Source organism: Lissotriton vulgaris, chromosome 9 (genome assembly GCF_964263255.1).
Source record: "Lissotriton vulgaris chromosome 9, aLisVul1.2, whole genome shotgun sequence".
Taxonomy (NCBI): domain Eukaryota; kingdom Metazoa; phylum Chordata; class Amphibia; order Caudata; family Salamandridae; genus Lissotriton; species Lissotriton vulgaris.
The window spans coordinates 1,106,099,087-1,106,121,136 of NC_141697.1; the positions used below are offsets into that span (position 1 = coordinate 1,106,099,087).

General features: G+C 46.4%; 1 protein-coding gene across 1 annotated transcript in view; it reads right to left on the reverse strand.

The window, feature by feature from the left end:
* The window catches only part of ADAMTS9 (ADAM metallopeptidase with thrombospondin type 1 motif 9), a 914,249-nt gene that overhangs the window by 560,659 nt on the left and 331,540 nt on the right, over positions 1–22,050 (reverse strand). Inside the window, exon 13 of the mRNA XM_086939088.1 lies at positions 17,346–17,491. Within this exon, the coding sequence (XP_086795214.1) occupies positions 17,346–17,491 (146 nt within the window). The remainder of the gene's footprint in view (positions 1–17,345; positions 17,492–22,050) is intronic.

Here is a 22,050-nt window from a genome sequence, read left to right on the forward strand (position 1 = left end):
TTACACTTTATGAACAAATCATTGAACTTAGCACAGAGTGCTCTGGAGAGACACTGATCTCGAGGGAACAGTGCGTTCTACAGAGTGTGTTTGCACATCTCACATCAGGCCCATCCCTTCCCTTCACAACTCTATAAACATGCCCTATCACTTTGCCAAAAGCACAAGTTACTTACCTTCGGTAAGAATATATCTGTAAGAAACATTAGTTAGTGTTAGATTCCTTACTTTAGAATATCCCCAGGCGTCAGACTAGATCTGGAAAGATTTCATCAGCAGTACCCCTGCGCGTCGGTAGGCGTTGTCTGCGGCTCCGCGTCCGTCGCCGGGATAACGTTGTCGTACTTAGACGCCGCCCTCGCGCGCTGACAATAATTCTGTACATAGCTTTCCGCACCAGGAACGCAGAGCCATGCAAGAAACCAACACTGGTGCCATGAAACTAGGGTCCTCAAAGGGAGATACCGTAACCTTAGATATCGGTTCGCAGAACGGGGAGGATGGGTGGGGCAGTAAGGAATCTAACACTAACTAATGTTTCTTACAGATATATCATTACCGAAGGTAAGTAATTTGTGCATCTGAAAGTGTTAATGTTAGTGTTGGATTCCTTACCTTAGAATAGATACCCCAACAATACCAACCCAGGTGGTGTGTCTGCAAACCAAGATCACACCAGGAAGTCCTGGAGAACGGAACGGCCGAAAAAGCCATCCCTCCGGACTTGGCTGTCCAGGCAGTAGTGCTTGGCAAATGTGTGCAGCGAAGCCCATGTAGCTGCCTGGCAGATGTCCTGCAAGGGGACTCCCCGGCTCAGGGCAGTAGTAGCCGCAATGGCCCGAGTGGAATGGGCGCGCAGCCCCACAGGAGGCTCCATTTTCGCCAAGGAATAACCAACCTTGATGCATAAAACGACCTACCGAGAGATGGTCCGCTTGTGCACCGCCTGTCCCTTCTTAGCGCCAATGTAACCAACAAAGAGCTGGTCGTCCACCCGGAACTGGCGTGCGCAGTCCAGATAAAAAGAGAGCGCACGTTTTGGGTCCAGACGGTGGAGCCTCTCTTCCTCTTTTGAGGGATGCGGAGGTGGAAAGAAGGTGGGCAAGGTGATGGACTGCCCGATGTGAAAGGCCGTAACCACCTTGGGCAGGAAAGAAGGACTAGTCCTCAGAACAACTTTGTCCGGATGGACTGAGAGGAAAGGAGGCTTAGACAAAGAGCCTGGAGCTCACTCACTCTTCTGGCAGAGGTGATGGCAACCAGGAAAGCAGTTTTAAGAGTCAGAAGGCAATTATGAAGTGGCTCAAAGGGAGCGCACATCAGCTAAGTAAGTACCAAGTTCAAGTTCCACTGATGCATCACGAAAGGAACAGGAGGGAAAATGTGTGCGATGCCTTTCAAGAATCTATTTACAACAGGGGACTTGAAAAGAGAAGGGTGATCAGGAAGCCTTATGAAGGATGAAATGGCCGAGAGATAGCCTTTGATAGTGCAGAGGCCTCTGATCTCCGTCTCTCCCATGTGGCCCCCATCCCATGAGGGACGCATCCGTCACGACTGTGTGCTCCGGATGGGTAGGGAGAGGGATCTGCCACTGATCCAATCGCGGTCCGTGAGCCACCACTCCAACTGGCTTGCAGTGCCCTCAGATCAGGACGTGGTCGGGCAGGTTGCCCTGATGCTGAGCCCACTGGAACTTCCGGTCCCACTGCAGAGCCTGCAACCGCCACCTGGTGTGATGTACCAGCAGGATGCAGGAGGCCATCGCCCCCAGGAGCCGCAGCGTCATCCTGACTGAGACTCGGGATAAAGGCCGAAAGATCGAAATCAGAGCCTGAATATCCTGAACCCGCTGCTTGGGAGGATAAACCTGAAACTGGGCCGAGTCCAGAACCACTCAGATGAAGAGGAGCTTCCGAGAGGGACTCAGGTGTGACTTCGGCACGTTGATGGAGAACCCCAGCGAGTGAAGGAGATCGGCCGTAGTCTGGAGGTGGGAGACGACTGTCTGGGGCGAGCCTGCCTTCCACAACCAGTCGTTGAGTTAGGGGAAGACTGAAACTCCTGATCTGCGCAGATGTGCTGCGACCACTGCCATCACTTTCGTGAATACCCAAGGGGCACTGGTGAGGCCGAAGGGAAGCACGGTAAACTGAAAGTGCTTGTGGCCCACCGTGAACCGCAGGTGGCGCCGGTGGGCCAGCATGACGTGGATGTGGAAATATGCGTCCTGCAAGTGCAACGCTACCATCCAGTCTCCAGGGTCTAGGGCAGTCAGGACCTGAGCTAAAGTCAGCATTTTGAACGTCTCCTTTCGGAGGAAGCCGTTGACGCTCCGGAGGTCCAAGATAGGGCCGGGCCCCTTTTGCCCTTCTTGGGAACCAGAAAGTAGTGGGAGTAGCAACCACGTCCTAGTTGTGGCCCAGGAACGCGCTTGATGGCCCCCTTGGCCAAGAGGGCCATAACTTCCTCCTGCAGAAGCTGCAAGTGATCCCCGACATGCGGTGGTACTGTGGTGGCATGGCTGGAGGGGTCGCATCGAAGGGGAGGGAGTAGCCCCTTCTGACGATTTGCTGCACCCATCTATCCGAAGTGATGGTACGCCAGTGGAGTAGGTGATGGCGAACCCTGCCTCCCACTGGCGTTGAATGGGCCTGAAAGCTGGGACTAGGAAGGCTTTGAGGCAGATGCTGCGGGAGTGGATGTGGACTGACCTGGCCTCTATCCCCCTGCACCGCCACGGTGGTTACCACGTCCACGTTGAGGTTGGTTATGCGGCCTGTGGCTGGACGAAAGTGTGGGGGCGCCCCTGCCTTGGCCACAAAAGGGGCAAAAAGCTGAAGTCTGCTGCCGCTGGCCCGACAGGCCCAAGGACTTGGCCATAGCCCTTGAAACGCACAAGCGCACTGTCTGCTTTGTCGCCAAAAAGGCGACTGCCAATGAAGGGCATGTCCATGAGCATGTTCTGGACATCCCCCGAAAAATTGACGGACCTCAGCCAGGCGTGGTGACAGATCGCCACCGTCGTGGAAATAGCTTTGCCCAGCGAGTCTGTGGTATCAAGTCCTCATCGGATGGAATACGATGCCGCATCTCGCCACTCAGCAAGAGCCTGGGCGAGCAGTGTCTGGGCCTCCTTCAGACTCCGAGGCAGCACGTCCGCCACTTTATCCCACAGAGAGTGGGTGTAACGGCCCAAAGGGCATGCAGTATTAATGGACCGCAACCCCAAACTGACTGAGGAGAAAAGTTTCTTCCCAAACTGATCTTGCCTTTTGGATTCCCGATCCTGGGGAGCGGACGGGAATGCGGTCTGGGACGTAGAGGCCTGGATCACCAGACTCTCGGGAGTGGGGTGCACGGACAAAAAGTAGGGGTCGCCCGGAGCCGGGCGGTGGCGTCAGGCCACGTTCCGAGGCACTGTGGAGGGCCTGGACCAAGTGCCTATCAGAACATCGGAGAGGGCCTCATTGAATGGCAGCATAGCCTCCGAAGAACTTACTGGCGGTTGAAACACCTCAGTTAGGAAATTAGTCCCCATGGCCGCAGCAGGGAGCTCAAGAGCCAAGGCCTTGGCTGCCCTACGCAACGCCACACTATATGTAGCACCCTCCTCCGTAGCCACGGAGGGAGGAGAGATGAAACAAGTGTCAGGCGATGTGTCAAGACCACTGACCTAATCAGCTCATCTGCCCAATCCTGACTTAACTGGAACTGCTGTGCCAGATGGTCCTCAGACCCCTCCCAGTCCTCCCCTTCATCCGTGTCCCGATAAACAGGCATAAAGGACGGAGCTGGGTTGTAGGTGAAGGCCTCACCCATCGATTCCGGCGTCGGACCTGGACCGGGGCTGAAACCAGGGACGGCGTCGTCCGAGGACGGTGCCCTGAGCAGTAACGTAGGGGTCTGCACCAGCGGAGGAGTCCTGAGGTCGACTGACATCGACCGGGATCCAGGCCTGGATCCCGAGGGGTCCTGAAGTCGCCAACGGCGCCGGAGCCAAAGCCGCCGGCGGGCCTCGACGGCGGAAAGAGAGTCCTCATGGCCACGAGGAAATCTCGAATCGCGCCCGGAGTCACGTGAATCCCAGGGATCGGAGGGTGTGGGGCCGGACGCGACTTCTGCGGCTCCGGTGGAGCCGCGCGGGTGGTGACACCCGAACCCTCGGCCGAGTCGCGCGACCGGCGAGGGGAGTCAGAAGAGCGATGTCGCCTCTTCGACTTCTTCAACTCTGGAGGACTTTTGAGCCCGACGAGTGGTGATGGCTCGACGAGCGTCAATGGCTGCGGCTCCACGACTGGTCCCTCAACTTCCTCCTCGACTGGGACTTGGAGCGGCGCAGAGCCGACTGCCGGAGTTCGAGAAGCTTACGGGACAGCTCCCACCTAGCTTTCGAGGTCAAGGCCCGGCAGTAGGGCACAACTTGTCATCGTGGTCGGCCCTGAAACAGTAGAGACACCGGCAGTGGGGTTGGTCACTAACATCAGACGGTGACGGCACCAGGAGTCGAATCGACTCAAAAAAGATACTCAATATAGACCAAAAAAGTGACTTGCTCTTCCCGGATCTGCGCTTGCTGGCGCGGAAAAAAGAAAAACTGACATCAGCGCGGGAGGGCGGCATCTAAGTACTCCGGCTACGTCATCCCAGCGATCACGACGCAGACGAAGGACGCGGAGCCGTAGACGACGCCTACCGACGTGCTGGGGTACTGCTGATGAAAACTTTCCAGACCCAGTCTGACGCCTGGGGATATTCTAAGGTAAGGAATCTAACACTAACGTGTTTCTTTCAGATCTAAGTACTAATAAATGTATCTTGTTCTCTCTTTGCAGTACTGATATTACTCTACTTATTAAATATATAGTTAAGGATTGGCCTAGCCATTAACCCTAAAACAAGTTAATTTCTTTCTATACTATGCAAGCAGGTCTGCAAGTAGCTAAAAAGTATTAATACAGTCTTCAAAACACCCAGTTTATACCTATGTAGTTTTGGAATCTCCCTGTCATAGGATATCGTGTGACCTGAAAAAAAAAAGATTTGATTGGTTCATAATATTTCCCATTGTACCTATTGAAGGACCACAATCATTTCAATCATTCTTCTTTGAGCATTTTGGAGACAAAAATTATGTGCTTACCTCCTGTCACTCTCATGCACTTTTTTATACAATTAACTAGCAATATGTTCTTATTTTAACAGTATGCTAATACCTAAGCATTTATGGGGCAAATTTAGAAGTATCCTGTGCCATCAATAAGCCACTTTTTGTAAAATAGTTATAGCGGAAGACACTCTTTCATATTTACAAAGAGAGGAAAAGGTACTCTGTGTACCCTTTCTTCTCCATGTAAATACGACCTCATCATACACACCACTTTGCGTTGAAAGGGCATTCTATAGATGTTGCTGTTCGTGTTTGCACAGAACATTCATAGAACAAGACACATCTCCAGATTTATCATAAATCATAAATCTGGACATGTGTGTGAATGCTGCACTATCCTCCAATTGGTGTAGCAAGGCACAACAAGGAGAATTGTTTCATTTCTACTCATTTTTTCTCTTTCAGTATATGCTTCATTGCACAGCATGCATTGAAGGAGAAAAATGCCTGCACAAAAACGAACTCCACACGACACAGATATCCTTGCACCATGGGGCAAGGGTGCCTGTGTCACCACATTACTGCAGTTTAAGCAGCAGTGCAGAGGGAAGAATAGACCTGCAACATATTTATGTACATATGTTGCATCCCTGTGCTTCTGAAGTACCCCAGCACACTGCAGCAAAAGAGCTTAGAGTGTCATGCTGCAGCACTTCCTTATAGTTCTGCACTTCTACATTCACCATACACTACTAATGCATTCTTTCAGTCAACTGTGCACTACACATACATTAGTTTAAACTTTCACACACTATCATACAAATATAGCTCTTTTTTTAACCAGAGAAGTTAGTTCTGAAAAAAACGTTTTTTTGTTTCTTTTTTTTTGTGGTTTTCTGAACAATTTTGGTTTTTTTTTTCTCAAAAGGAAATAAAAGACAACTGGAGGAACAAAACAATGAACTTCAGGGAAAAAAAAACTCTAGCACCGATGGTTCTCCTGTGCTCTGCAAACCAAGTCCACAGACTGCTCCCCGTAACAGAGCAAACTGTTGCATTTAATACAGTGTATTTGAATGCACGCAAACTGTGGATGTATGTCCAGATGTTGTGTGGACGAAGCAGTAGCAAAAAAATCTTCCACACCACTTAGGTGTATTATTCCGGTTGTGGAGGTTCTTCAAAATTCTTCATCCGAAGAGTGCTCAGATTGAGATGGTGGCTGCTGTCCTGAAGCCATTGTTTTCAAATGCAAAAGAATAGCAGGTGTGCAATTTCCCCAAAAAGGTTCTTCTTGGTGGAGAGTTGTTCCTCCAAAGAAGGTCTAAAAAGAATGATTGAAATGGGTGGGGTCCTTCAATAGTTAGAATAGGAAGTGTTATGAACCAATCAAATCTCTTTTCCTCAGGTCACATGGGGTCCGTGCGCACAGCCAGCACGCACCCAACGCAACTTCGCGAAATTGTATTTAAAAGTAATATAATTCGCGGGAGTCGCGGACCCAGCGCGTCGAGCACGCATATGACGTCACGCGGAAGCGCGCGAGAGTCGCGTGACAGAATATGTATTTGTCGCGTATGCGCTTGGAGTCGCGTACCGGTCGAATAGCAATCGCACAGGGAAATACGCACCCATCGCACACCCTACGCAGATCCTACACAACAATCCTAAAATGGCGGCTATGTTCTGCGCAGTGATCGAGAAAGGTACGCTTTGGGTGCGCGACTCTAAAAAATTTTTTGAAAAAAAAGAAAATATTAAAAATATGTAATATAATTTAAATAATAAAATATGTAAAAAAAAATTCTAAAAATGTAGAAAATCAGTATAAAAAAACTAAATATAACAATTAATATATTTAAAAATTGTCATTTACAAAACCTTTGAAATTCATTGAAAAAACCATAGCTTTCAGACATTGAGATGTCATCAGTGATGTCATCAGTGCTGGCACTGATCATGTCATGAATGATGTAATATGTGACATCATCAGCAGTGGATTGCGGGCGCGCAAGTTATAGTTAGTACAACCAACTAGAACGGAGGAATTTCAATGGTTTTGTATGAGTGAAATGTCCAGCTAACTATAACACCCGTAAAACCTATGTTTTTTCTGTGAATTTCTAAGTTTTTTTAAATGCTAAATCCTAACTATAACATGTCTGAAACCTATGTTTTTTTCAGTGATATATATATATATATATATTCACGAGCAAATGTCCCAAGGCGGGGGGAGCAACTTGAAGCCGGTGCTGGCGGCGAGGGTCGGGACAGCCTCGCTGTTAATTGCTGGAGCAAATAATTCTTCAGTAAAGAAGACGCCGCACACCACTTTGGATTACGTTGGTTTGTTTATTCTCCTGTAGGTTTTACCCCACCTACGCGTTTCGGACTGTTACAAGTCCCTGATCACGATTTACAAACATTTGTCCTTTGTTTGTGTTGCATATTTATACTGTTTAACCCAGTCAGCACATTATGATGCATTCTGGTAACAGTAGGCAAACTGATTACTTGCTAATGTTGTTAGCATGGTCACTGTGTAGAAATGCCGCTGTTTGGCGCTTTGCATTATTTTATTTAAGGATGTTGGTCCAAGGATTTAACCTTGATATATGCACTAAATTGGCGTTTAGTACGTCAATATCCAAATAACAAAGCGTTATAAATTGGAATAATGCTTGGACATTTAAATATCATGTCATAAATATATCTATATATATATATCAAGGCTCCTGCCTTTCAGGTAGACAAACAGCACTTTCGCTTTAACAACTGGCAGCAAATTTGTGTCAGTACAAGGGGAGAACGCAAATCTTTGGGAGTGCCCATTAGGCAGAACAACATGCAATGCTTTATGAAGCCATCAAGGCGGGATAATATCGATAAAATTCCTAAAGCATACCACTATTTCCTGAAAAGCATGGAGGTAAAAAGACATTGACATGGGATTGACCCATCCTCTTCCTCCTCTTACTTGCTGCGCCCAATGGGAACGTAGTTGTGATTTTAAAAGTACTGACACTAATTTCCTGCCAGTTGTTAAAGCCAGCTGGAAGACGGCAGATACGCCGAAACGCGCCCTGCAATAAAATCTTTTAAAAGTACCCTGTGAGTGCTGTTTGTCTAACTGAAAGCCTTTATATTTTACATGGACCCACCCCTATGTTACTTGCACCTGTCAAAGAAGAGTGCTGACGTTATCAGATGGTGGAGAAACGGAGCAAGTATGTTATACATGCAACTTGCACCACCATGCTGTATTCCGTGGTAGCAGCACCAATATACTCGCCAGTCATACAGACTTGTGGAGATATGGAAATTCGCCGGCTCCAGCGCCGACTGCCATGTAGCAGTATGGTTCGACGAGGGGACTACCAGGCAGTGACTTGGACAACAAGTGGAGGTACTCTGGACATTGGTGGCAGACAAGGGGAGAACACAAATCTTTGGGAGTGCCCATTATGCGGAATAACATGCAATGCTTTATGAAGCCATCAAGGCAGGATAATATCGATAAAACTCCGAAAGCATACCACCATTTCCTGAAAAGCACGGAGGTAAAAAGACATTGACATGGGATTGACCAATCCCCTTCCTCCTCTTACCTGCTGCGCCCAATGAGAACGGAGTTGTGATTTTAAAAGTACTGATACTAAGTTGCTGCCAGTTGTTTAAGCGAGCTGGAAGAAGGAAGATACGCCGAAACGCGTCCTCGCAATAAAATCTTTTAAAAGTACCCTGTGAGTGCTGTTTGTCTAACTGAAAGACAGGAGCCTTGATATTTTACATGGATCCACCTCCATGTTACTTGCACCCGTGAAAGAAGAGTGCGGAGGTTGCCAGAAGGTGGAGAAACGGAGCGAATATATATATATATATATATATATATATATATATATATATATATATATATATATATATATATTAGCAGCCCGTCCCGACGTTGTCCGGGGATGAAATACAAATTTACCGTCCAGGCTTCTGCGAAGGCTGAGCGTGTGTTTGTCCTCTCCGAAAGCGTCAGTGTGCAAATGCCCCTGAGCTGTCCCGGCTTGGTCGCTTCACACACTCCTCAAAAACGGATTGGTGCACAGATACGCCACACAAGGCGGCAACGTCCAATGGTAAACCTTACCGAACGCTACCCCCCGCTTTACAATGCAGCAGGCGTCTCAGAATGCACAGGCCCACAACAACGGTGAATGGCACGCACACCTCACGACGTGCACAAACGCTAATCTCACTGTGATAGGACGCTGTTCTCAGGCTGCAGGTGTCTGTATGGGTTACAATACTGAATGCTTAACGCACATGCCCAAACTCGCTGAACACACCTAACGACGTGCTTGAACGCTTTTCTCATGGTGATACAACGCTATTCTCGTGCTGCAGGCGTCTCAGACGTTACAATAGTGAATGCTGAATGCACACGCCCACCCATACACCCACCCTCGCAGAACGCACACGCTCACCTCAGAGCTAGTGCTACTTCCAAGGGACTAACTTGTGAAACAACGCACTTTTCCCTTCTAAAGTATATGTTTTGCTAGTGTATAGCCTATGTCCATCTGCTTGCCCTGACATTTACATTACATTTACTTTTGGTTGTTGTGATTGGTGCTGTACTTCTTGAGCTTACCCGCCTCAAAGGTTCCAGCTCTCTATTATATATATATATATATATATATATATATATATATATATATATATATATATATATATATATATATATATATATATATATATATATTCACTGAAAAAAACATAGGTTCTAGACCATATATAGTTAGGAATTCGCATTTACAAAACCTTGAAAATTAACTGAAAAAACCATAGGTTATAGACCATATATAGTTAGGGATTAGCTTTTACAAAACCTTATTTTACTCACACAAAACCATTGAAATTCGCATATATAGTTAGTTGCACTAACTATATATCGCGCACCCGCAATCCACTGCTGATGATGTCACATATTACATCATTCATGACATGGTCAGTGACATCACTGATGACATCACTGATGACATCTCAAATGACATCATTGCAATTTCCTGTGTGGTCTCTCTGATATTTTAAGATCTGTGAACCACCACTACAGGGGTCATTCTGCAGCTATTAAGATCATTCTTGTCTTGGAATGCTAAAGTTTGATCAACTCCGTTAGAATCAAAGGGATAGGAGGAACAGCATGGCGAAATTCCCCTAACTAGTTTATTAAAAGTTCATTCCCCATCCAGACTGATGTTCCCTGGAGGCGAAGTTTGGGAATTTCTTGGTGAGTGCATCAGCAAAAAGGTCTAATTCCGGACAGCCCCAATCTTCGAATATGTAGTGCAGAATGCAGTTGTGATCTTCTTGAATTTTTTGACTTAGGGCATCTGTTTGCTTGCTTGCAATATATCAAAGGACACTGCACGTTGACAACAGTGGAGCATGACCAAGCCTGAGTGATCAAGATAAGTGTAAAACTGTATTATGCCCATAATTGATGTATGTGTGGGGGAAATATCTACTATGTGAAATGATCTGCTGCAAACGGGGGGCCCTGCTCCGCCGTCAGAGGTAGAGAAACGGACGGAGAGCTGTAGGTTTCGATCTCGCAACCCGTCAGGTGCTCGTCCACTTGCACCGAAATATGGGGTTTAACAAATGCAAAAAAAGTAGACTTTGTTGCATTGGACTCTTATGTTGTTCAGTCAGAGGGGTTTTGGGAAGATGGGGTGGGACCAGCAATACTGCAAAAGGGGAGGGAGAAAAAGGGAGTTACCAAAGATATTTGTTGTTATGTACTGGTTGGGAATGTTTAAAATGCTTCCGTGTCCAGATGTCATGAATGCATCCCAGGACGCACCTGTCAGGGGGATGGTAGAGATGGCGGATGAGCAAGGGGGGACAAAAAGCATCGCATATGGACTGGTTGTCATGGCTTCCATCATGATGAACTTGCCCACCTGGAAGGCGAGGAAATTGTCAGTATTCGAAAAACGTAGACGAGTATTTGCTTATTTAAAATGATATAGAGAGTCAATTGCATGCCTGCAAGAAACACACTTGTGGTGGGACTCACTACCTTCTATTAGACGGAGATGGAGGGAGCAATTATACGCAATCTCCTATTCGGGCTTCACACAGGGAACACTCTTACGAGTGGCACCAGCGGTGCCTTTTCAACACTTACATCGTATGACGGACCCAGAGGGAAATGATGTGATCCTACACGGTATGCTGGAGGGTCGGGAATTATACTTTATTAATGTATACGCCCCCATTGCAGACCTACCTTTTTCCCCACTGTCATGAAGACAGTGACTCCATACTTAGGTACAGCAGTAATAATGATGGGAGATTTTAACTGTGTTCTCGATGGAACGTTAGACCGCGAGCCCCCCCAAATGAACACAAAACCCGCATGCAAAGACCCTGAAAGCCATTCTTCAGGGTATGCAACTGAGTGATATTTGGAGCGAGGGATACCCTGGACAGAGGACGTTCTCTTGTCATACCCCGGCGTCCAATACATTTCGCCGATTGGACTATTGTTTCCTTTCAGAGGAATTGACACCTGAGGGGGAGGAGATAATTTATTTGCCCAGGTACCTCTCAGACCATTTGCCGGTTCTTCTTAGTATCAGGGGACAGCGACTACGTCCGGCAATACCCATGTGGAAGCCCCGAGCAGATGTGCTGTTGAATACCCCTTTTGCTGCAGCAGTTTCAATTGCTCTGTCCCGATACTTTGAGGAAAACTGGGGGTTGGCCTCCAGTAGGGCATACGAGTGGGAGACCATGAAGGTGGTCCTTAGAGGGGTATGCATACAGAAAACATATTGGATTAGGCGCCAATTGGAGCAGGATATATGTATTTAGGAATGGAAGTAGGGCAAATTAGAAGCGGGTCTCCCCACGTCTCCACACAGAATGGTGGAGTGGTGTGTGGCTCACACAGAATTGTTAGAGTCCTGGAGATGATTGGGAAAGTTCACTTACACAGCATATAGGCAACGTTTATATAGGGAAGGGGATAAGTCAGGGGCTATGCCTGCCCGGTTTGTGAAAAGAGAGAGAGCCATGATGCCTATATTACAGCTCCAGGATAGAAACTGAGAATTGGTGCATAGTCAAGAGCTGATCCTTAACATACTCGCCAAACACTTGGCGAATGTCTATAGGAAGCGACTCTCCCCACCGCAGGATGTGATCAAGGAATTCTTGGCCTCAATATAGTTGCCTCAATTAGACAAGTCTCAGGGAAGGCGCTGGGGGCCTTAATTGCCAAAGAGGAATTATTGGCAGCTATCAGACGTCTAGAAACAGCCAAAAGTCTGGGAAGCAATGGTTTTCAGGGTGTATTTTATCAATAGTTTGCACCCTTACTGGTATGCTGTCTCCTAGAGGTATATAATGAGCCCATGTTGACACAGACGTTCCCGGCATCCATGAGTGAGGCAATGGTAATCATGATACCAAAACCAGACCGGGATCCCCAGCTACCGAGTTCATATAAACCGATTTTGCTTTTAAATTTGGATATGAAATTATTGAGTGGGATTTAGTAGGCCAGACTCCTTCCACATAAGCCTTACCTGATCCAGGCGGATCAGGCTAGATTTATACCAAAACAAAGCAACACTCATTATCTACGTCGCCTGGCGCATGTATGGCATTCCCCTAGTCTTGAGGAGGAGGACTATGCCTTAGCACATCTCGATATAGAACAGACCTTTAATTCGGTGGATGGTACCTATGTATGGTCTGTCCTACAGCTGATAGGGTGGGACCGGGGTTTCTTAAATGGGTGTAATTACTTTATACGGCTCTTTGCAACCAAGTACATACCGGACGCATTCCCGCTGGAGAGAAGCATCTGGCAGGGGCATCCCTTGACACTGCTTATATTTAAAACGGCAATGAAGCCCTTAGCAGCAGCTCTAAGGGATTGGTTGAGCGCATGAGGTATAAACCTGGGAACTACTTACCATGTGTTTTCCGTATATGCTGATGACACAGTATATACCCAGCAACCGGCACAGTCAATACCCATTGCACTAAGGGTGCTACAGACGTTTGAGGATGTATCCGGCCTCCGAACGAATCCTGAGAAATCCAAACTAGTCCCAGTGGGGAGATAAGAAAAGCAATCAAGAGACCAGATTCCAGGGGTGGGGCTCCCCTGGGTGACTACCGAAAATTAAAAAAATTGGGGATTAGACTGGCACCCACACCCACCTTGTATATGGAGCTCAATATAAGAGAGTAGTGGAGGGTATTCAAAGCTCTGTGCATTCCTGGAAAGAATTGCCTTTGTCCCTTAGGGCAGGATCGCTATCACAAAAATTATCATCTTGTCCCGACGTCTTTATGCGCTACAACATTAATGGTTAAAATTCACAGTTCTTTTTTTCTTATAATATTGAATGGGTTACTCATCGACTTTCTTTGGGGTGCCAAACGTAAATCTGTCCACCTGACAACAATGCAGAGAGTATGGAAGCGTGGGGTCTTAGAAGTACCCAGTCTGGAATTCTATTACATGGCCTCTTAGCTTCAGCATGCGATTCATTGGTTAGACAAGCATGATAATTGGGAAAAACGGCTTCTTGCAGGTACGCACGGGTAAGGGTCTCTACCGGTACCTCTGATGCCCGGCGCGAGGGTCCCCTCTACTTACAGCTACATAATACAGCATGTGGCGGAGGTATGGAAGAACACAATAGGAAAGGTGTTGAGGCACCGCCCTACGCCCCAAAAATGCCTCTATAAGTAGTACAACCCTTCTGTAAAATAGCCAACTCTATGTCAGTAAGGAGATGGAAGGAAGGAGAGGATGTCTAATGTTGTGGGACTGTTGGACTTCGCCCTTTTGGCAGGTTCACCCCATAACTTTTTGCCTCTTAATATGACATAATGGTAGTGATTTCTGATCTCTGCGCACTTTGGCACTGTGGGCCAGTGAAAAGTGTGTGCGCTCTCCGAGTGCGTGTGGTGAGATTGGCCTGCCCCCCCATAGGAATGCATGGGGGATATGTGTGTCCATGGTAATTCCTGATGTGAGAGTAGTGCAGGAGCGAGTTTGGCATGTGCGAACTCATGAGATTAAACAGTGTGCGCAGATTTATTGTGTCTAGTGGAGAAGTGCCACTTTTAGAAGTTGGCATTTCTGTGTGCAGTGTCTGCCTGCCTGATGTGAATTGTATGTCTGGCTTGTGATTGACAGGGGCTGGCAGGTGTGCTTGGCTCCAGGAGCCAGGATGGGTCTGCCCGGTGGTGAATAGGGAGATCTGCATGTAGATGGGAGGGAGGAGTTGCACCTGGGACCTGAATAGAGCTGGGCCTCCCCTCCACAATGCTGGCTCCACCCCCTGTGGTGTGTCTGATGTCACTGGCCTGTCCTGTGAATAGAGGAGAGGAGCTGAGCAAACCAAAGTGCTCAAGTACTCCTTAACCAGTTGTAACTGGTTCTCTCCTAGCCCTGTGCTGTGTCACAAAGGGATTTTACTGTATAAATAAGGGGCTGTGACCCCATGAATTTGTTCTTGCTTTTGACTTGAAACAACCAGGGGCGTGCTGCTGCTGGAGCCCAGGGGAAGGCTTGCCTCCCTGGGCCCTGCCCCTGGATGCCTGGAGGACTTCTTGGGAACCTGCTACTTTGCTTAATTATTCCCAGGACCCTAGAGAGACTTTGGGGGCTGCCCAGCACCTTGTGAGTGCTGACTTTGCTCTTTGGGGCACCTAGCTCTTTCTACGCTGATTTTCCCTCTGGGATCGCTTTGTTTTGACCCTGCAGTGCTGGGCTGCAATCCTCTGCGAGGGATTCCCGACATGGGGACTCCCCCGCCTGTGCTGCCTTCCTTGCGAGTGCCCACCCCGCTTATTCCGCTTATTATGGATTTAATTAGGCAGGTGTCCACCCTGTGCTATGGCCTCTTATTTAATTCTTCCTTTTTAGTGCGTGGGTGCCCACCCTGCGACTTTGCCCGTGCGTGTATTTCCACGTAAAGTGGGTGCCCACTCTGCGATTTGCCTCTGAATCCGAGGGAGCATACCCCTCGGCAGCCACCGAGATAGCCGCCACATCCGCGGCCCGCCTGGTTGTGGGCGGGGCCGCCAGACGGAGGCGGAAGTGGCATCGCAGTGTGCCGATGCGGGGCTCATATGCGGAGGGGAGAGCCCCGCGGTTGCTGCCGGTTGGGAGAGAGACCCGGGTCCCAGGAGGGGGCCTGGGTGAATTGAGGACGGCGGCTGAGTCCGCCAACGGCAGTGCAGGGCTCCCAGGAGTCCCGGTAAGCCCCGTAGGAGAAGTGCTGCCATCCGATGAAGAAGAGGAGTCCACGTTAGCAGCCCGGTAAGTCAAGAAGGGCTGGGGGACTCCATAGGTGTTTGTGTCCATGTCAACTGAGGTACTGGGGACCAGATGGTGTTTTGTGGTGCCAGTGCGAGGCACCGAGTTAGAGCGGCCCCGCCTGTCAGTGGGCCGCTCCACCGATTGGGGCATGCATTTATTAAGGGGCCAGAGTGGCCCAGGGGCAGGTCCAAGGCCCCCCAGTTGTCTCCAGAGCCCGAGGGCTCCCAGGTTCTAGCTCATTAGTTCCGGAGCCAGCGTGCTCCACGGGGGCAGATTATTTTCAGAGCCAGATGGCTCCACCGGCCGCAGTAGTTGTTATAGACCCCAGGTAGCTCCAACCTTTGGCGCAGTTGTTTTAAGGGCCAGTGAGAGCTCATGCCGCATTTTGACTATCTACAGCTGCCCAGCAAGTAGTGGGCAGCTGCACAATTCTTAAGAGAGTCCCTGAGAGAGACAGAAGTGGCACAGAGGTGCCAGGCCTTCCACAGCTGCGCAGCACTTAGTGCCAGCTGCATCGTTTAGGCCTCCATGTTATTGTTCTCAGCTGCCCAGCAAGTAGTGGGCGGCTGCAACGTTTAGGTTGGGCACAGTGGCGCACGCTTGACCTTCGCTGCCCAGGCAGCAGCCCTGACTTTGTGGACATAGGGCATTTGAGCCCCCTATTTGAGATGGCCAGTTGGCCAGGGGATTGTTACCTTTATATCGTGCCAGGCCCTAATGTGATTTATGTGCTAATATGCTTTTGGTGCTAGGAAATGTATTGTGTATAGTATGTTTTACGCACCCTATTTGATACCTCTAAATATGGTTTATGATTAGGAGGTTGTTTTACCTATTTTGGTTTGTGTGATTTACGCCCCTAGTGTGATTTATACTTAGGTAGTTACGGTCTAATGTATTTAGACGTGTGGGATACTGTGCATAATGTAGTTTATGTCGTAGACTAATGCACAGTACAGTGATTAGCAGTGTTTACTGGTTGTACGTTTTATGACCTATTCTACTTGTACGTTTTAGGATCTATTTCACTTTTACCAAGTTCACCTTGTGATGGTTCTGACAGTGGTCCATGTGGCCCTGTCAGGTGTACATAATCCCTTGTAAATATTGCCTAGGGCCAGTTGGCACAGTGTACAGTATGTGTTTACTGGTCTAATGTGTTTTGGGAATACAAAGGCTATTTTTGATATAACCTTGTGTAGAGTTCCTTTTGTAGTGTGCCTGGGAAGTTGTTGCTGTTGTGTGCGTGCGCAAATGCTTTACACATGGCCTCCAGGAAAAGCCTGACTTCTCATGCCAAGCTACCAAGGGGGTGAGCAGGGGTTATCTTGGCGTGTAACTCCCTTGCCCTGACTAGAGTTGTGGTCTCTGCCTGGCTTTGGCGCAAGCCTTAGCCAACCAGAGATCCCATTTCTAACCGGGACCTAAATAACAATGGCCAATTCATAACTCGAGAAGCTGCGGAGACCTCGATTGAACTAGGTAGAGGGAAATTTCTGAAGTGCGAAAAGATTGCTTTGGTGGCTCAGTAGGTATGGCCACCCTCCCAAAGGAACCCCCACCACTAAAGTACTGTGAGTAATGCTTCATATGACCCAGGGAAGGCTATTCATTTCTCACTTATATGGAGGGAGGAGCTTTCTGTACAGGCAAGATGGGATGAAGCAGTGGGAGATCCCCTCATTTAACAGGAATGGGTAAGAATTCACTACGGTGTCAGGAAAGTGAGTTTGAATCCACGATTTAAATTGATTCAATATAACTATGTACATCAGACCTACCTAACCCCAAAAACACTAGGCAAAATATACCTAGACCGCTTCAGTGAGTCCTCCGCTGTAAAGAAAGAAACATGCTTTACATATAACAAAATATGACAGTATTTACTCAGGTCTGTTGCATTCTCGTAGTGCAGTTTTTATGCCACCACCACAGGATCTGGAACATGCTCCAAAGGGACTCCATGTACCCCATGCTCCATCAGTCATTGCCACTTCACGTTCCTTGAGGACACAAATTCCATGCATGCAGTGCTGTATTCAAAAAGGGGATTAGAGAGGATTTGTTATTAATTTCTATTAATTTTTTAGGGGAAACATCTAAGGTTTTTTCTGTGTTACAGAACTATGCAGAGTTTAATATGCTATTTATTACAGCAGTTGAACGTGAAGAGGAGCCTGGGTTCATAAGAGGCAAACCCTTAAGTTAGTCATGAGGCTCCTGTCCTCCCTTAACAGTGGTATTACACTCAGCAACTCAGCATGCATGTTGATACTATGCTCTTTTTTGATGTGTAGTACTTAAAAAAAAGATCTTTTACTAAATCCAGACCGCATGACGTTAAATCCTGCAGTGAGATAGAATAACAGTAGTAGGCCTTGTGAGTATAGCTCCAGTTGGTTTCTTCAGTGAAGTGATTCTAGAACGGAATCTCTGGAACATTAAGCAGTGATTTCTCTAAAATCAGTTACAATATAATGTGGTAATAACATGGGATTTGCCCAATGCACTGTAGTAATAAATAAGTGGGAAAATAAAGTCGAGTTGTTATTTCACTAGTTTTTGTTCATGAAAGAGAAATACTGGACAGATAAATTATTAAACTATATTCAAAATGAATAGCTGGGGGTTAGAAACTGATACTTTTTTAACTAATGAAACCCAGTTATTACTCTGGCTTTTACAAATAAATGTTCCTTTTTTGTCAACCTAGTACCTATATTCAATACTTGTGTTGTCCAACTATCTAAAGGTAGCCTCTTGAAGACCATAGGTTTGTGGGTGTACACTTATCTTTACAATGTATTATTCCACTCTGGAAACAAAAGTAAATTAGTCCTTGCCAGAAAAATAAATAATTGTATTGAAAGGAAGAGGAGGGCGAGAGCATTACATTGAAGGATGTGAGGGAAGGGGGTTGTACATCATTGCAAAAAAGAAAAGAAAGTTATAGTTTTTGATGCACATACATGTTTAATTTACACATGCAGAATTTCCACTGAGTGCAAATTCTATATTCATGACGTTTACACATTGGAGGAATCCACAAAATATATTATTGTCAAAGATATCCTACAGCACCTCTGGCACTCTATATGACTCATTGAAATGTCAGAAATGTGCTTCAAACATAGGAGTTAGCTTATGGAAGCTGATTTCTGACTTTCTGATATGGCCAATTGTAAACTGGGCCTATACCTCTAGCAGGTAGTTACTATAACATTAGAATAAAAATGTATTATTGTTTCCCAACAGAAAACAGAATATTACGTTAAATGTGCAAGTGCTTTTGACATTTCGTTTGAACATTAATATTTTTTAACCCTGTGGAAATTCGTCAGACTTACATTTTATGTATTGGAGGTCTCCAGAATATCTATGAAAGTGGATGGTTTATTATGGCACTACTGGCATATGTTGAATAGCCCTATCAAGTTGTATATTTGTCTTAGGTGTACAGTAACCAATGGAATAGAAGGAATGGTTTCTGACCTGTAATCCTAGTTCTTTCTCAGAGGACTTTGTTTTGCCTAATTTACTATTCTCCTTTTTTATCTGTTCCTTCACTGGATCTTAGAAAGATAAGCTGGGCAATCAATTCAGTGCTAACGATTATGAATGGAGATTCCACTGAGAGAGATGTAGGATTACAAGTCAGAAACCATTCATTCTCGCTCAGGTGATCTCCATTCGTAATCGTTAGCACTGAATTGATTTCTTAGCTTATCACTCTAACATCAGGGAAGGAACAGATAAAAAAGGAGAAGAGTAAATTAGGCAAAGCAAATTCTTTAGACATGCTTGCCCCACTTGGGCATAAGCCTTAGTGCCCGAATTAAGACAAAATTGTCTTGTAAAGGTGTGAACTGATGTCCAAGTTGCAGCTTTGCTAATCTCAGCAATTGGGATGTTTCTAAGAAAAGCAGCAGAAGCTGAGTTACCTCTGGTGGAGTGGACCCTAGGTCTACCAGTTAGGATATTGCTTGTTTTTTTATAACAAAACTATGCAGGAAACCACCCACCAAAGATAAGGATTGTTTGGAATTAGCATATACTGTCCATAGAGGACCACAGTTGACAAAGAGTTGCTTTTATTTTCTTAAAGATTTTGTCCTATTTAGATAAAACTTTGAAACCCTTCTAACATCGAGAGTATGGTGAGACCTCTCTGCAGAACAAAAAGGGTCAGAAAGAATGTAGGTAAAGTAATAGTCTGATTGAGATGGAAATCCGAGACTACATTAGGGAGGAATTTAGGATGCGTCCTCATCACTACCCCAATGCTTGGAAATAATCTGTAAGGTTCATGTGAACAGAGAGCCTGTATCTCACTAACTGCGAGCTGAAGTAATGCCTATTAAGAAGGAAACTTTCCAAGAACTGTGAAGGACATTTCTCATAAGCTGTGTTTGCTGAAGATGCACTTCAGCTGAGAAGAATTGTAATTATGCTTTAGTGAAATGTAGAAGGTGTGGAAGAACAGCCTTTTCCTGAAAATTAAGAGGATTGATATTGTTCTGAGAGCACCAAATGCGGATTCTATTCCATTTGAAGGAATAGGAAGTCCTAATGAACGATCTCTTGGATTCTCTAACAACACATCCATGCATTCCAGAGAAAGGTTCAGGTGGGCATGATGTATGAGTTCAGAAGCCATGCAGCCAAGATCAGAAAATGTGAAGGTTAGGATGCTGAAACTGGCATCATAACTTCTGAAGAAGATCTGGCCTGCACAGCAGGTTCCTGTTTGGACACTCTGAGAGGTTAAGGAGATGCGTGTACCACCAATGTGTAGGACACTTCAGAGCAATGAGAATCCTTCCGGCTTTTGAGTGTGAGAACTTGATGATCACTGTTGGCAGTAGGGGAATTGGAGGAAAGGCGTAAAGAAATTTGCCTGATCAGCCGATCCATAGGGCATTCCCCAGTGTGCCCCAGTGGTAGAACCTCGAGGGGAAGCTTGGGTATTTTTTCTTTTCCTCGTCTGGGTAAAGATCTTTTAGGGGAAAACCCTAATCGGAAAAGATGTTGTGAAGTACAGCGTAGTTTAGAACACATTCATGATTTTCTTGAACGACTCTGCAGAGAGTGTCTGCATGAGCATTCTTGGTTCCCAGAAGAAGGACCACTGTAATATTGAGATTTGTGGAGATGAGCCACTTCCAGATTGTTTGTGCTTCCAGGGACAGAGGTCTGGCTCTCGTATCTCCATGCTTGTTCAGATAATGCATGGTAGTTGTACTGTCCTTCTTCACAAGGAGAGTCTATTCTAAATAACGAGTGGAAAGTCATCAGGGCTAGATGTACTACCCTCAGTTCCAGAATGTTGATGTGGTAAGATAGGCCTTGAATCTGGAGATGGTCCATATGACCATCCCAACCTGTTAATAAGGCATCAGTCACTATGGTTTATACAAGAATGTCTTGGTGGAAACTCATCCCTTTGAGTAGATTCTCTGAGTGGCTGAGTGATTATTTCTCATGAGTGGTCAGTATCACTCTGTCTTCCCATCTTCCCGAGAGCTGATCCCATTGATCTTGCATACATTGTTGGAACGGCCACATCAAGAGACATGAATGCGGGACCAGGAAGATGCATGATGCCCTTGAACCCAGGAGGGAAGAGACTTGTCTCACTGTGGGATGGGATGTTTTCTTCAGATTGCAACATTTCTGAAGGATAGGTAATCATCTCTCCTCCAAAGTAAACATTTTTGTGTGTGCTGTGTTTAGAATAGCACCCAGATAATGCAGGGATTGAACAGGTGTCAAGATAGATTTGTTGTGATTCATTTACAGACCTAGTCGATTGAGAGTCATGACAGATTATAATTTTGGTGGGCTGCTACAAATGCTATACATTTATAGAAAGTATGCAGTGCTAACTCGAGGCTGAGGGGAAGGGCTTGTAATGTTAGTGGCCTTTTCCTACAATGAACCTTGGAAATTTTCAATTTGTCTTTGCTACTCAGATGTAAAAATAGACATCTTGCAGGTCTATCAAGCATAGCTAGTCCCCTTGATGGAGTTGAGGGCAGATCTGATGAAGAGCAAACTTCCTAACTCTTTGTTTACAAACCTACTTGCTCACTTTCTTGAGGTTCAAAGTAGATCTGTATTCATTTTTGAGTCCTTTCTTCTTTGCCAGAAAATAACAGGAATAAAATTCCCATTCGTCTCAGATGAGAGGGGAACTTCTCCACAGCGTGTTTCTGCAAGAGCTTAGATACTCCTAGCTGCATCTTTTCCTGCTGGTAAGGGGAAATTTTCTTCGGTGGAATAGATTGTGGTGGACATCCTTTGCCACTCTTGCGTGAAAGATATTATTCTTCCCTCAACCAGAGTGGATAACGGAAGAGGGGAAAGATCTGACTCATTGTTTTCCAGCGGTAGTTCGTTGTTTGGGCAGAGGGTTGCTGACCTTCTCTGCCTCCCGAATTATGTCTGTGTTATTGGGGTCTGTACAGCTGTTGATGCTGTTGCCCCTGAAGCCAATGAGGGGTCTGAACCCGCTGATGGTAGTACCGGCATTTTAAGGTCAATAGGATCTTCTATAATCCTTTCTTTTCCCTAGCCCAACAGCCGGAAGGGT